The following is a 15,248-nucleotide window of genomic DNA, read 5'->3' as shown; positions in this document are numbered from 1 at the left end:
TTCTTCCCAGAGGATCTTAGAGGCTGTTCTGGTTTATAGACTGAGCATGTCAGCCAGAAGGGACAGAGCAAACCATCAAGAACTGAAGCAATAAAATAAAAAATAAAAAAATCTTTATTTTGTGAACAGTATAAAACTTGCTGAGTTTGCAGAATCTACAGACATGGAGCATCTGCAGTATTGATGGCTTCAAAAATTTGAACTGTCATCAAATATTTTAAAGATATAAGCTTAAAAAACAAACAAAAAAATAAAATCTCAAGTAATTCTTTCTAAAATTAAGTTCATTTTTTTCCTCAAATGAGGAGGTAAGTGAGACAATCTGCCAATGGAACAAGACATTTCCAGTTAAGAAAAAAAATATTTGAAAAAATCTTTGATATTTAGCGCATATGATCTAATTGTCTTATTTTAGCTTAAAATTCCCCTGGTCGCCGGTGACCATTTTTATAGTAATAAGAATATTTCATGATGAGAAAAATGAGAAAATCACTCATAACGTCCATTTTTTGACATCAGTAAAGTTAGTTAGCTGCTCATAGCTAATGCTTAGCATCTTGTTAACAAGGCTGACTTCCTAAAGGGTTCGTCTACGATGTTTCGTATTTTTGTTTACGTCGTCTTCTTACCTACAAGACTAAAGTGTCCGCATCTTTTTATGACTCAAGTTGAGTCAGGGACAAGCGCTTCCTGCCCGTCAGCTAATAACGCAGCGAGTAGAGCGATATTACGCCTCATAGAGTCCTGCTGTTATTGGTTGAGACCATGTGGGCTGTTTGGCTTTGCAGCCAATGAAATGAGGTTTCAAAGAAGGCTAGACATGGCTGGTTGCATAAAGCAGAGCCGTGTAAGCGGCTTGCGTAAGAGTGAAACACACAGCTGAGAGTGGATCAATGCGCAGCTCCAAGCTGAACAAGAACAACGCCCCGATATTTTTTAGGTTTGGACACGAATTTAGTTTTATTATAATGACTAATGCTACGTTCACACCGGACGCAGCAAGGGCAGCAAAATCGCATCTGCTGCATCATTTTTGCTGCTTGTACCAGTTAGTTCTGACGCGCGGCTGAAGCAGCTTTGCTGCTCTGGCTGCACGGTGGTAAAGTATGTCTGACGCGAGTTGGGCGGAGCTTCACTATCCTTTCTCTGCCTTGCAGCTATATTTGCTGTGATCAGTGGGAATAAAGTAGTTTTAATATGTTTTTAAGTGAGAAAATCCACCTGAAAACTTCATCAATGCAGTCAGTTCATCCAGATTACCATCCTGCCTTCTAAAAGTATTTCTGTCGGAGCCGCTCAGACCCCCACATACCGGCCGACAGTAGGAATCCCTTCAACAGCAGCCTCTGGCCGGGTCGCCTCCTCGCGGTTCACCGCGGCAGCTGGTAGGTGTTTTTCATCTAAATAATCTAAAATACAGGCAGCAGGATAATAAAAGCCAACATATTCTGCCGGCAGATTTCTGCATTTGAAGTTAATTTAGGCGTCAATAAACTGTTTAAGAGGAGTGATCACAGCGCTCTGTGTCATCAGCGCTGTGTCTCTCTCCCTGCCAGCTCCCAGATCAGCTTCTCTGATTGGTTGACGTGGGGCGTCGAGCAGCAAAAGTTCAATTTTTCCATCTCGAGCAGAAGCATGTTTGCAGCGCGTCAGATGCTTAAACGCTCCCGACGCGCTGCTTCAGCTGCTCAGACGCGCTGCAGGACCTTTTGCTTTACATGTAAACTCGCTACTTCTGCTGCGCCTGCTGCGTGCGGTGTGAACCCAGCATGTGTGGTCGTGTTTTACCTACAAGGTGATTCCAAAAAACTTTTAAAAAAAATAAAAAAAAAACAATACACAGGGCTTTTTCACACAGGGCAGTCTGAAAACGTTTCCTCCGTCCAGGAAGATCTTTCAATTCAAAATGTCAGAAATAGCGTTTAGTTCCAGTTTTATCCAGCAGCCCAACAAAGCCTGGTTTTAGTTTAGAAAACATGCAGATAGAAACAGACGAACGCCTCGATTGAACCAGATGCTGCAGCCCCAGTGAATGATCCAATCCAAGCCAGGTCAGGGAAACAGTTCAGAATTCAAGAGATCCAGGAGTCCGTAACCCGGTAAAAGCTGATTTATATTAAGAAACCAGGTCGTCTGCGTGTCCGTCGCAGTTAACGCAGTTATGCCTTCCACCCCGCTGCACCTCTCCAAAATTGTAGGTGAGCGCAGACAGGAGGCCTCTGATTGGTCAATTCTCCATCCGCTCTACTCTATGCGTATTTCCTGTTTGGTTCCTTACCGGCTTGTTTTGTTTGTCTGACCGCCATATTGGAAAACGACTGGTGAAGATGGAGCAGCTAGCAGAGCGAGGTGAGAACGCTGGGACCCTTTTCCCACCTGGATCCCCGCTCTTTTTGGCCCTCATGTCCCTCCGTTGTCGAACAAACTTGCCCCCACTTCCTCACCGCCTCGGCCGTATCTAGACCCACAGCTAGTTCCTGATTGGCCCTCTGGCGTTGTGGCGTGGAATAACATACACTGTAAAAAGTAAAAAATTCTTAAATTAATTGTATTTACTCTTAATTTGAGTAGGTAAATGAAATGCTTTGTCAATAGAATGAGTATTTTTACTCATAAAATGCACCTGAAATAAGACAATGCAATTGAGTTTTCTTATTTTAAATGTAAATTGGCAAAATGTGTCTTTTACCTGCTCAATCCAAGAACAAATGCACTTATTTTAGGAAAAAATAACTTATCTAGATTTCCATTTTTTCAAGTGTAGCGCATGCCACGCTTCAATATTGGGCATAAATTAAAAATATCTGCAACAATCTCACTGCGGCACGCTGCTGCAGGAGGAGAACCACAATGGGCCCCATATGGTAAAGTTCTGTCCGGTGAGTTGTGGTTAGAGTTAGGCCGTATAAGATGAATGCCAGGCAGTGGAATGTCCCCATATCTCATGAAAACACAGCTGTGTGTGTGTGTGGGGGGGGGTGCAGCTCTGCAGGTGGCGAGCAGAGGCTTAATGAAAGGGCCAGTTGTTTCTCAGGACTGATATTGCAGCGAGCAGATGGATCGGTCTCCGGGTCTCTCTGCTTTCAATCTTGTCCCGCATTGCCGCCGTCGCCCTATTTAACAGCCAATTTCAAGGCGTCTCGTCGCAAACACGCGTGAACGGACACACAAGCAAACGCCACAGGCGGCAAAGCAAGCAGACTCCTGAGGCGGGCAAAGTGGGGGGAAACCTACAGGAAAATCCAGCCACAGGTGAAGCGGACGCAGTTTTCTTTGTATGGAGCTTTTAAACATCTAACGGCATAAATGCTCCAGACAATCATGCTCAAACACACACATCCAGTTAGCTCCTCTGGGTGGATGCAGCTGGAGACTGTGCAGCTTTTAATGAGCTCGCTCCAGATGTCTTCTCCTGCTGCAACACATGAATGGCTGATTAATCAAGCACGTTTTACTCAAACACTGACTCACAAACACACCACTCCTAATTTATCTCACAGATTTAGAAATCTCAATTTATAACTGTATTCCCAAACGCTCCCCCCACACACACACACACACACACACACACACACACACACACACACACACACACACACACACACACACACATCTGTCCCTGTGCTGCTTAATTGCTCACACACCAACATCCCTACTGCTGCAAGCTTGAATACATTTATTTCTGATAGACACCACGTCCACAAGCAGCTGAATGATTCACCCTTGGAACCATGGTCTGCATGCTCTCACGCCTACTCACACTGACCCGCGTCCGGCTCCAGCCGCCGCAGGGGATGTAAACATGCAGCAATCATGAGGAAAAGTCCTCAGAGCTTCTGATTATAACAGGTCCTGGAGAGAACCGGCTTGCCTCCATCAATTCTGACCTTTGACTTTTAATCTTCACACCTTCAACGGCTGGAGATGTGATGAAGACCTCTTTATCTCTGCCCCGCCGTTTCGGCCCACGCTCTTGGACATGTGATGCATCGCTGATATGCGAAAGGGTTTCAAACTGCTGAGGTTTAACTTTTCTTAAAGGAAAAATCTTGGTCTCTATGGCAGCAAAGATCCAGAGACTAAATGATCAGAACAGCAACAGACGAAGGTTTAGATTTGACTTAATAGTCATTTCTACCCATTTATACATTTTATTTAGATAAAATGATGTAACAGAAGATTCAGTTTCTTTATGTAGAACAAATTCATAATGTCACAATGTCACCTAAGTCTAAATCTGCTGGCGCCCAGCAGGTTCTGCAACAGCTTCTTCCCCACCGCCATCAGACTCTGCATCACACTGATGACACCAAACCAAAAATAATGCATATTTGCACCATTTATATTAATGTTCTGAACTTCCAGATCTATGCGTCTTTTGCACCATGTTTTTTATCACTGCTGAACTTTATGGAATGGAAATATCTGCACAAAACAAAATTGTCTCCAAATCAACAATAACAGTTGTGCAGTCTTAATATTTTTATATTTCTTATGCATTGATGCCTTAAAATTCAGAGTTTTGGTGAACAGATTCAGTTCAATTCTTTTCAGTTTATTTCTATAGCTCCAATTCACATCATGTCATCTCAGGTCACTTTCCAGTTCAACCAGATCATCCAGTCAGATTGATTCAAAGTTTTCTATCTAAGGAAAACCAGCTGATTGCATCGACTCATTGACTCTTCAGCAATCCCTCACACTAAGCATGCTTGTAGCGACAGTGGAGAGGAAAAACTCCCTTTGAACAGGAAGAAACCTCCAGCAGAACCAGGCTCAGTGTGAGCGGCCATCTGCTGAGGCCCACTGGGGTTCAAGGAGACAGAAGCAGACATAGAAAAAGAAGCATAGATACAAAAGGCAACTGTCAACCAGCTCCACAGGCGGCCCCGTCCAGGAAACACACAGCCAGGCAGACGAGCTACGAGCCAGCTCCCATGTCAGAGGATGAAGAGAGCACATCCAGTTAGTCACAGTCAGAGAAACAGGACTACACTGGAAAACAGGCCAAGCTCCAACATCTAGAAACAAAGGTGTTGATGGCAGCAGCACAGCTGATATTTCTCTCCAGAGAAAATACGTCATGTCACGGAAACATGCATCGCACTAAACTCTCACACATCAATGAGAAAACAGACTCAAATATGAACAAAAGAGGAAACTTTTAAACATTTTCTTAATGTTTTATCAGAAATAATATAGAATGGTGTTTTTTGCAAAAGCGGGAAATGCTATCCATGAGCAGAGAATATATTCATCAGACACCGACTGTGGCACATTGACTGAAACATGTTTCCATAGTAAAAATCTGTGTTAGATAGATATACTTTAGATAGATATATATAGACAAATATAGTTCTGTTTTCTTCTGAATGCTAAATGTGCTAAATCTCAACAGGAGTCGTTAGTAAATGAAGTTAAACATGCAGCTAATTTCCGTAGCGAGTTTAGCAGCTCAGTTACGAGGCGTTGCTGGAAGCAACACAGAGGAATACATCCGCTCACAGACAAACACTGGTCATTACCTTCTGTACGGATGGTGAACGGGGAGTCTCCCAGTCTCTTGGCTGAGAACTGCCCCCCCAGAGAGGTCATTAGAAAGCACAGGCTGAAGAAGCCCACCCCCACCACAAATATCCTGCAACACATTAGAAGAAGGAGAGCGGATGATAGAGGACAGAAGTTAACGCATAGAGCACGGAAAAATACACATCCTTCAAAAGAAATAAACACTTTTCTGCACGTTTTGGTGTCTCAACACCGATGTAATAAAAATATAAACTGTTTTAAGTTTTTCTTTTCATTTAAAACATTTGCTGTTTCACTCGGAGGTCTGCCGGTCGCTGCAGTCCTCTCAACATCTGAACTTATTTTAAATTACGCACCAAATCTGTCATAACAGGGACAGATGGATCCAGTATTCAAGGTGAGACAGACTGTGGGAAAGTTCAAAACGTTTATTAACCCAAAACACATAAAAGAACAGAAGCAGGCTGCTGTGGGTCTGCAGACGGCAGCGGCTGCAGGGGGGGGGGGGCACCAGCCAATCAATGAGACTCTGATTTAACAGTTCAGTCCATCCTCTCTGAAGAAGGCAGGATCAGCCGATGGACTGCCAAACAAACTGCGGTGCAGAGTGAACCCGATGCAGCAGGAAGCAGGGAGGAATCCGATCCAGGTCAGGGAAAACAGTTTAATCAGGAACGGTTCTGGAATCCAGGAGTCCCCGTTCAGGGGTTCTGATCCACACAGGAACAGAGAGATCCAGGGTTCCAGGAACCCACAGAAGGTGAAGGCAGCTTCAGAGCTCCATCGGTCCAGCAGTGAGCTCAGACAGACACGCTCAGATGCAGACTGGCAGGCTCAGTAGCTGAGAGACAGAGACAAGACATGGTACCACGATAACTGCGAAACTTTAAAGCAGGCATCCCTAAAGTCGGTGCCTGAGGGCCGCTATCCTGCAGGTTTTAGAGGTTTGCTGATTTCCATTGATAGTTGATTAAAAGTCTTTTGCTGAACTGCATTTGTCAGAATCAGCTGTGCTAAAGCAGAGAAACCTCTAAAACCTGCAGGACAGCGGCCCTCAGGGACCCACTTTGGTGATGCCTGCTTTAAACTGTACTCCACCTGGGAGGCAGGACATGATCAGGGGACAACAAGACAAACACCAAACACCTCTAAACCCAGTGGGGACATGAACCTGGGAGTAACTCAGACTAATGAAACAAACATAAAACAAACCAAAATCTGGCCCTGATAGCTGGGCTGAGCCGAGAATAAAGCAACAGATGATGAGTGATAATTAGAGACCGGGCAGAGTTAGGCAGGAGAGTGACATGAACCACTAAGGTCAGCTATCAGGGCGGATCATGACAATGGGTCAGTAAATGTTCCATATAGTGAAGCTTAAAGTATAATGCTGCGTTCACACCGGACGCAGCAGGAGCAGCAAAATCGCGTCTGCTACTTCCTTTTTGCTGCTTGTACCAGTTAGTTCTGACGCGCGGCTGAGGCAGCTTTGCTGCTCTGGCTGCGCGGTGAGAAAGTGTGTCTGACGCGCGTTGGGCGGAGCTTCACTATCATTTCTTTGCCTTGCAGCTATATTTGCTGTGATCAGTGGGAATAAAGTAGTTTTAATATGTTTTTAAGTGAGAAAATACACCTGAAAACTTCATCAGTGCAGTCAGTTCATCCAGATTACCATCCTGCCTCCCAATGTTATTTCTGTCGGAGCCGCTCAGACCCCCACATACCAGCGGTGCGCCGACAGTAGGAATCCCATTCAACGGCAGCCTCTGGGTGTTTTTCATCTAAATAATCCAAACTGCAGGCAGCAGGATAATAAAAGCCAACATATTCTGCCGGCAGATTTCTACATTTTAAGTTAATTTAGGAGTTAATAAACTGTTTCAGAGGAGTGATCATAGCGCTCTGTGTCATCAGCAATGTGTCTGACTCCCTGCCAGCTCCTAGATCAGCTGCTCTCATTGGTTGACGCGGCGCGTCGAGCAGCAAAAGTAAAATTTTTCCATCTCGAGCAGCAGCGTGTTTGCGGCGCGTCAGACGCTTAAACGCCCCCGACGCACTGCGCCTGCTGCTCAAAACGAACCGCGGGACCTTTTGCTGCGCCTTGATGCGTGTCAACCATTGACTTTGCATGTAAACTCGTTGCTTCTGCTGCGCCTGTTGCGTCCGGGGTGAACGTAGCATAATTTTCTCGCCTCAAATGATGTTAAAACGTACTTTTATTGAACAACAGCAACAGAAAATGGAACTTTTAACCTGGAAGCTGCTGCTGCAGTGCATGCTGGGACAGCTGTCAGTCTGGAGAACGGACAAGTCTGCTCTGATGCATGCTGGGTAAAGAGGGAGGGGCCAGAACAAGATCCGGGGACTTTGTCCGTTCTCGGTCTGCTCCTCTTGTGAATTGGAACAGTGCTAGTGCTGATGACGTTTCACGAGAGTGCACAAGTACACAGATTAGGAAACAGCCTTACATTACAACTACACAAGAATAGAATTAAACTTTATAGTCATTATATTATCACAAGTACAAAGCAACAAATTTCCCTCTCTACATTTATTTTATATGGGCTGCCATTGTGCAGATCAGAGTGGGGTTAAGGGTCTTTATGGGGCGTGTGCAGGGGGAAAAACAGAGGGGTGGTGCCCGCTGCCGGCAGATGCTGCCCCCGGAGTGGCTGATGGTGCCCGCTGCCGGGCATTATAAAGGTTTTAATGCAGTTTATTAAGCAATAACATCACAATATTAAGAAAAAAAAACACAATCTAGTTAGAAGTACTATAAATAAGGCATTTGCCGAAAAACGGCAAGAAAAATATTTGATGAGCCACATCGAGCCACCGGAACTGTTGCAGCCTGCGAGCCTGCGAGTCTGCACCCAGGGCAGCAAATCCAGATATTACAGATACAAATCCTGTAATTTGTGCATCTCACACGGCAGAAGTGTAGCAAACATCACGAGTGTAAAGAGAGCCAAGTGAGAAACCGCTGGACTTGTAACCAATGATGTGTCTGTATTTCTGGGTTTTTTTTTTTTTTTTTTTGTAATTAGAATAGTTTATTGACATTAATGATTTATATAAGTCACTCAGATATGGGATGAAAACTCTGTGTTCAGAGCTGATGGAAGAATAGGTCGATGGATTTAGGGGACAAAGGATAAATCCTCCACCGGTGTCCAGACAGTGATGGTGGAATAAGCCCAGGATGAACGGGACGGCGCCCATCCCGCCATGCACTTCTTGGGTAGGAGGAGGGGTGGAGGTGAGTAGAGTGACGGCTGGTGAGCAGGAGGGATGTCAGGAACGACACTTGAAGAAGGAGACCATGCAAGTCAATTGGCTCCAGGAGGGGTGCGGTCCTGAGGCTGATTGGCTGCATTTCTGGGTGTTGAAGCGAAAATACTTCGGACACAGTGTCTCTGTGTGCTTACAGATTGTTCTAAACATTTGCAAATCTTACTACATATTTGTAGATCTGAATACAGATTTGTGGATTTTTTACACATTTGCAAACCAGATTACACACACACACAAGTAGTTTTGCACATTTGCAGATTGTTGTACAGACACACCAATCTCCTCACACATTTACAGTTTCATTTTCAAATCCCCCTGCACACGCACACATCGAGATACAGATATACAACTCTCCACACACATTTGTAAATAATAAAGGAACAATTTTGGCCCCATAGGTCTTGCTCAGGGACCCAGAGTTGCAGTCTATGGGAGTGGGGCTGGAACTCAGAACCTCAGGATTCCAATCTCTATGCCCACTAGGCCGCCCCTCCCCTACTAGACAGTGAAACATCAGTAGAGTTGCAAACTAGGCATTTTATAAAGAAGATAAAATTATTTTCTTCTTTAGTAAAAGGTTTATTTTCAGTTAAGCATTTTGTCTTAATATTATTCTGGCCTGTGTGAGATTACTGTGTTTATTATAAAGCACCTGCTGCCTTCCTGCATGTGTTGGATCTGATCTATTATGGATCACGGCCATTTATAACACGTAATAAATCTCTCACTCATCGCTGTACTTTATAGGCTTCTGCATTCAGACATTTTCATCCATAAAGCTAAACCTCATTAATCCTCCTACATGACAGTCCGGCCGCAAACTTGGCTCCCATGACTTCAGCTCCTTTATTGCCCCATTAGCACAATTAGAATGCAGAAAAAAGGCATTTTTCTTACTTTGCTCAGAGAAAACGGTTCGATTGACGCTCTAGGAAAGTTTATAGAATTGAAATCTTTCATGTTCATGTTTAATTTAAATCTTGTTGAACGTTTCTATTACTTGTAGAGCAACTGTGCTTGTAACGTATTCAGGGGCGGATTTAGGAAATGTGGGGCCCTAGGCAAAGACAGGCAGGGGCCCCTCTAAATGGAGAAGACACAGAACAGCCCCATTCTCCAGATAGAGAAATGTTAATAGAATAGACATCCATTCTCTGTTCTAGGTTGTGTCCCTCTCTTCTTGTCCCTTTTCTTCTTGTTTTCCTCTCTATGTTTTGTACTCAGCTGACTTTTCATGCTGTCTCTAAAGGAATGAAAGATTTTTTCCAAGCACTAAGCTCACTTAGCTGATTGCTCCTTCCTGTGTTTCCAAAAAGGCCAAAGTAAATAACCCAGTCCTTCTTTTCACTGTAGACAAGCCATGATCTGCTTATCTGTTCTCCATTTTTCATTTGGATGAAATAATAGCTGCATGAATCATGACAGCAGACAAGATAGAGGATAGCAGGAGGCGGGGTTACCAATCTACTCGCTCTGGAGAGCAGAGTTCGCTGCTTTTAGATGTTGTCTCCAAAGTCTCCAGTAGCAGAAAAAAGTCTCTAGATTTGGCGCTAGGAGCTTTTTAGAAATCAAAGTGCTAGAGGGGTCTGAAAAGTGGCTAAATATAGCGACTAAAGCGCTAAGTTGGCAACACTGCTCTTTGCATGGTTTGTTTTCAAATGGTTTGCTGCTGTCTGTTTGGACCTTTCTGAACATGTGCAGCAAATGGACTGATCCAATATGGTGGACACTGAAGGGGGGGGCTGAGACACACTTAATATTATCAGCGTTCTGATGGCATTTTAGCCAAAAGGATTTTTATCAAAAACAGAATTAATGTGCAGAAGTAAGGAATAGTTGTATTAACCATACATGGAAACAGAGTTTTTGGGGCCCCCAGGAACTTGGGGCCCTAGGCACCTGCCTAGTATTGCCTAATGGTAAATCCCCCCCCGGACGTATTAGTAACATACACAACTGTAGTCGACAATAAAGAAATTGATTGATTTGTTTGATTGTTGTTTTATAAAACTGATTCTTTTAAAAATGAGACGTTGGATCTCAATAAAAAACCTGATTTAACATAAAACAAAACATACAAAAAAAAAACTTCCACAGGTTGAGTTTAAAGAAAACACACCTTTGTGGGTATTTCTATATTTTTTACGTTTAAAATTTAAAAATATTTAAATATTTTGCAGTTTTTCACTCAGTTTAATATTTTTTTATGGGATGTAATGTAGTTTATCAAACCAACCAGCTATATATTTTATTTCAAAAAGATGTAATAAGGTTATATAGGCTGTTTATAATTACATCTGAATTGTATTTTTAATCTGATCCAGATGAAAATAAGCAGGAGTGAAAGAAAGATTGTTCTCCCAGCCAAAGTCCTTTAGGTCTTAAAAAAAACAAAACAGTATGTTCTCATGTTCGTTCCACCTGGATTCACACATTAATACTCTAAACACACATATGCAGTAAAGGCTGCGTAGCGAAGATCTGATATTTATAATTCTCTTACAGAAAGGATGAAAAACTTGATTCCGAGGATCAAACCTTCAGTAAATCCTAAGAGCTGAAAGGTCTTTGAAATCCTGCCCTACTTATGTTTCTGTGTTCAGCATCTTATTGCATTTAGACTCTCCAGGGAACCAGGAAGCAAACGCTGCCTGGGATTTTCTTCCGGTGGACAGAATTCCCGTCGGCCTCCATGACTAAAGTCACATCCTGCCTTTATAAGACCCGCTGCACCACTGCTTGACCCAGCAACAGGGAGCACTTGAACAAAGTGTGCTCGGCTGTTTAGCTGTAAAGTGGAAGAAAAATGCTGCACATTTTTCAGTGATTTCCTACAAAATAGAAATCAGAAAAATGACCTCACTGGAAAAACGATCTAGAAATAAGTAAAAATTTCTCAAATAAAGTGTATTTACCCTTTTTTTGAGTAGGTAAAAGAGATGATTTGCCAATGGAAAGAGTATTTTTACTCTTAAAATAAGATATTTAGAGAAAATGCACTTGAAATAAGACAATGCATTTGCATTTTCTTATTTAAAATGTAAATTGTCTTGTTCCATTGGCAAAATGTCTCTTTTACCTTCTCAATTCAAGAACAAATGCACTTATTTTAAGAACAAATTACTCATCTAGGTTTGGATTTTTTCCAGTGCTGCATCAGCATTCAGCCCCCCTCACCTACAAGAGAAAACTCAGCTGAGTTAAAATGTTAGATATCAAAAAGGGGCAGAAATTTACCAGCTGGTGTCTCTTTCTGATGATTATAAATAATTCATTTTTATTCAAAGACATTCTTTGGAGGACCAGAATGTTCACATTTTGGACAAAGAAGACATGTGGTTTGAGAGGGGCATGAAGGAAGCCAAGAAAGAAGCTTAACCTAAAACCTACAATGCAGCAATAGAGTTGATTCCTTCCTGCTTTCATTGCAGCCCCCATCGCTATGCAGGGGGAAACATTATCTCCCAGGTCAGCCAGGCCAACAATGACCCTTAACGACTGCCTTTTCAGAGGAGTAGGCCAGTATCGGGTGTTGCAGGCCAATAACGACCTCAATGACCCCCATTATTAAGGGGTGGAGCTTGCATGTTTTCTAAGCCATTAAAAGGCTTTTGTTGGGTTACTCTACAAAACTTGAACTCAACGCTAATCCAGACATTTTGAATTGAAAAAGCTTCCAGATGGGAAGCGAAACATCTTTAAACTTGGAAACAAAGTCCAGTGAATTGTTTTTTAACTTTAAAGTTCCGAATTCTCCCGAGTGGTGCCCGACTTTACAGGAGTGAATAAAGTGAATGTGATTGGTCGATTATCAAGGGGGCGGGATTGTTGTGGCGGAAGGTTCACAAGCAAGTTTGGTTGTGGCGGGTTTGTTTTAAAGCATCTTGCTAATCAGTTAGCAACTTAGCGCTAGCAGGTTCCCAATGGGAAATTCCATTGGGACCAAGTAGCACTAAATTGGTGACTTAGAAACGACGCTGTCAAGCAACGCTATGGACAGTGGAAACATGCAAGAGGAGGAGAGTTTAGTGTCCGAGGTCGTGGATGAGTCTCCTCCGTCATCCATTTTTTATTTAGAGGAGGAAAGCGGGGACGAAGATGTTGTGGAAGAGGACGCCAGGGCGGCAGAAGCTTGGTTTGGTGTAGAAGGCTTCCAGCCGTACATGTTTGAGCCCTTGCCTCGCAACGCTGCCAGTTCTGTTAGCTCTACGCCTGCCGAAGACACAGACGTCCATCCCCGTGAACACTGGGACGCAACTCAATGGGAAAGGAAAGGATTCTGGTTTCAACCGTTGCGTATATTAGCTGCGACATATGAATCAAGATGCTATGACCGAAAACATTAGATTGACAGATGACCGCTGATATATGATTGGCTGAATTTAGGTGTTCAGGCTGACGTAGAACTAACTGGCCTGCAGAAGATAACGGAAAAAAACAGAACTTTGTAAATTTTTGAACAATATCTTCTGATAAAGAGAACATTTATATACATGTTTAAGCCAGAATGATTTGACATTTAAATATGATTTCCCTGCAACTTTAACTTTTTGGTACACATAATTTAATATTTCCTGGATTAAGGTGTAAGTTATTTGCCTCAAAGACTTTTTGTGGAGGTTTCTTTCTGCTCCAGGTTGTTGCTAAAAGACTGAATATATTCAGGTCATTTATGGCCCTCCTGTTCATTTTTAGCACGGTAACTTTTAAGGATATTAAACATTTTTAGAGCTATGATTTTAGAAAAGTGCTGCTGTGGGCAGACTGGCCTACACAACATTAAATCATCTCATTTTCCTTTTAGCAGTGATCACAAAACAAAGGTGGAGGTGTTGCTACGTCCTCTAACGAAGGGGCAAAGCTGCAAACATAACCTGTTAGAAAAATGTACATTTTATTTGTATTAGCTTACAGTCATTTGACCTGCTAGTAGCTGCTAATGTTCTGTTGTTTTAATTTTAAACGTGGAGAGGAAATGTTTTTTTGAAGGTCCCGTCCTCATGCTGTTGCAGGTGATGACCATCACCCACAATAAAACGGTCGTCCTTTATCATGTGAAAACTTCGACCCCTCCTGTTACTGCTTTGGAGTCTGATAATAAAGGCAGGGGGCAGAAATGTCCCGGCAGAGTCGACCACAGACATTCAGGGAGAGAAAATCCTCTTTCTGTGTCTTCTCTCCTCTCCTGCAGAAAAGTAACTCTCCGTTTGTTTTAGTGATTTCTAGAACAATTAGGTGATTATTATTATTTAACCCTAACATAACTACACTCTAAATCAGCCATGGATGATAAGCAAAGGCAGAACACTTCAGTGGAAAAGCTCTAATTAAAACTCCCAGATGTAACAACTGCTTTGTGTTTTTAATCATTTTGTTTGTGTTTCATTTATTGCAGATAACTTGAAATGTTGTTTTTCCAAATAGAGTCTAATTATGACGGAACTTCAGGTTCAAAGAGAAAAACATGTCAAGTTAGGGAGAGAAAACCGCATATTTTCATGAAAATCATTTCTTCTAATGAATCATTTCAAACGCACATTGTGTTTCTGTTATGTTCTGAATTCTTTGTTGATTTAACGGAGAATAAACAAACGCTGCTGAAGCATTAATTCCATTCTATTCAGTTTATTTCTATAGCTCCAATTCACATCAGGTCATCTCAGGTCACTTTCCAGTTCACCAGAATCAGAGGTGGAAAGTAACGAAATACATTTACTCAAGTTACTGGATTGAGTAGGTTTTTTGTGTATTTTGTATTTTTCAAGTAGTTTTTAAAATCGGTAATTTAAATTTTACTTGATTACGTTTTGAATGAAGTATTGTATTTCGTTACATTACAAATCCCATCCGTTACTGAGTAAAATAGAAACTTTGGAAAACTGAAAGGAAGACATAAAATCGGCCCGGAAGCACTACAGTGAGTGATGTGATCAGCATGTAGATCTAGGCTACCAGGTGCCGAGTCTTTCTGTAGGAGATTTGGAACGAGATGGAGGTGGATCAGGAGACCCCCCTCCCCCGAAAAGAACCGGTTTTACGTAGCTTGAGTTGCTACGGCCAGCAGCTAACACAGCCTAGCAGCTACAGCGCTACACTCTGGGTGTATGAACATGATGGCGGCTCATGATAATGCCCCTAGCATGTAGCACTGTAGATGCCATGCTGTGTTAGCTGCTGGCCGTAGCAACTCAAGCTAGGTAAAACCAATTGTTTTCAGAGTTTTTTTTTCAATACCGACAAACAGATCTATGTGAAAACTCAGTGGACGTTTTTTTGACGTGTTTTATCATTAGATATTAAAGGAATAGTACACCCAAAACATGCTTAGCCTTCATTTTCTACTCCCCCCCATGCTGAACAACACTCTGGAGTACTTTTTTGATATCTCAAATGCATCTGGAGATCTGGGAGGCTTCTTGCTGTCT

The 15,248-nt window shown here is 42.6% G+C and overlaps 1 protein-coding gene across 5 annotated transcripts in view; it reads right to left on the bottom strand.

Moving 5' to 3' along the window:
• The window catches only part of LOC119774231 (alpha-1,6-mannosylglycoprotein 6-beta-N-acetylglucosaminyltransferase B-like), a 226,576-nt gene that overhangs the window by 204,992 nt on the left and 6,336 nt on the right, over positions 1 to 15,248 (bottom strand). For 4 of the 5 annotated variants that reach the window (XM_038271639.1, XM_038271640.1, XM_038271642.1 and 1 more), the window contains exon 2: positions 5,526 to 5,638. The exons of the other annotated variant lie outside the window; for it this stretch is intronic. In XM_038271639.1, the coding sequence (XP_038127567.1) occupies positions 5,526 to 5,638 (113 nt within the window). The remainder of the gene's footprint in view (positions 1 to 5,525; positions 5,639 to 15,248) is intronic. 5 annotated transcript variants of the gene reach the window in all.

Source organism: Cyprinodon tularosa, unplaced genomic scaffold (assembly GCF_016077235.1).
Source record: "Cyprinodon tularosa strain WSP-4 unplaced genomic scaffold, ASM1607723v1 ctg801, whole genome shotgun sequence".
NCBI lineage: Eukaryota > Metazoa > Chordata > Actinopteri > Cyprinodontiformes > Cyprinodontidae > Cyprinodon > Cyprinodon tularosa.
Note: the sequence above shows the minus strand (reverse complement) of the source record. Positions and strands in the feature narration are given on the sequence as shown.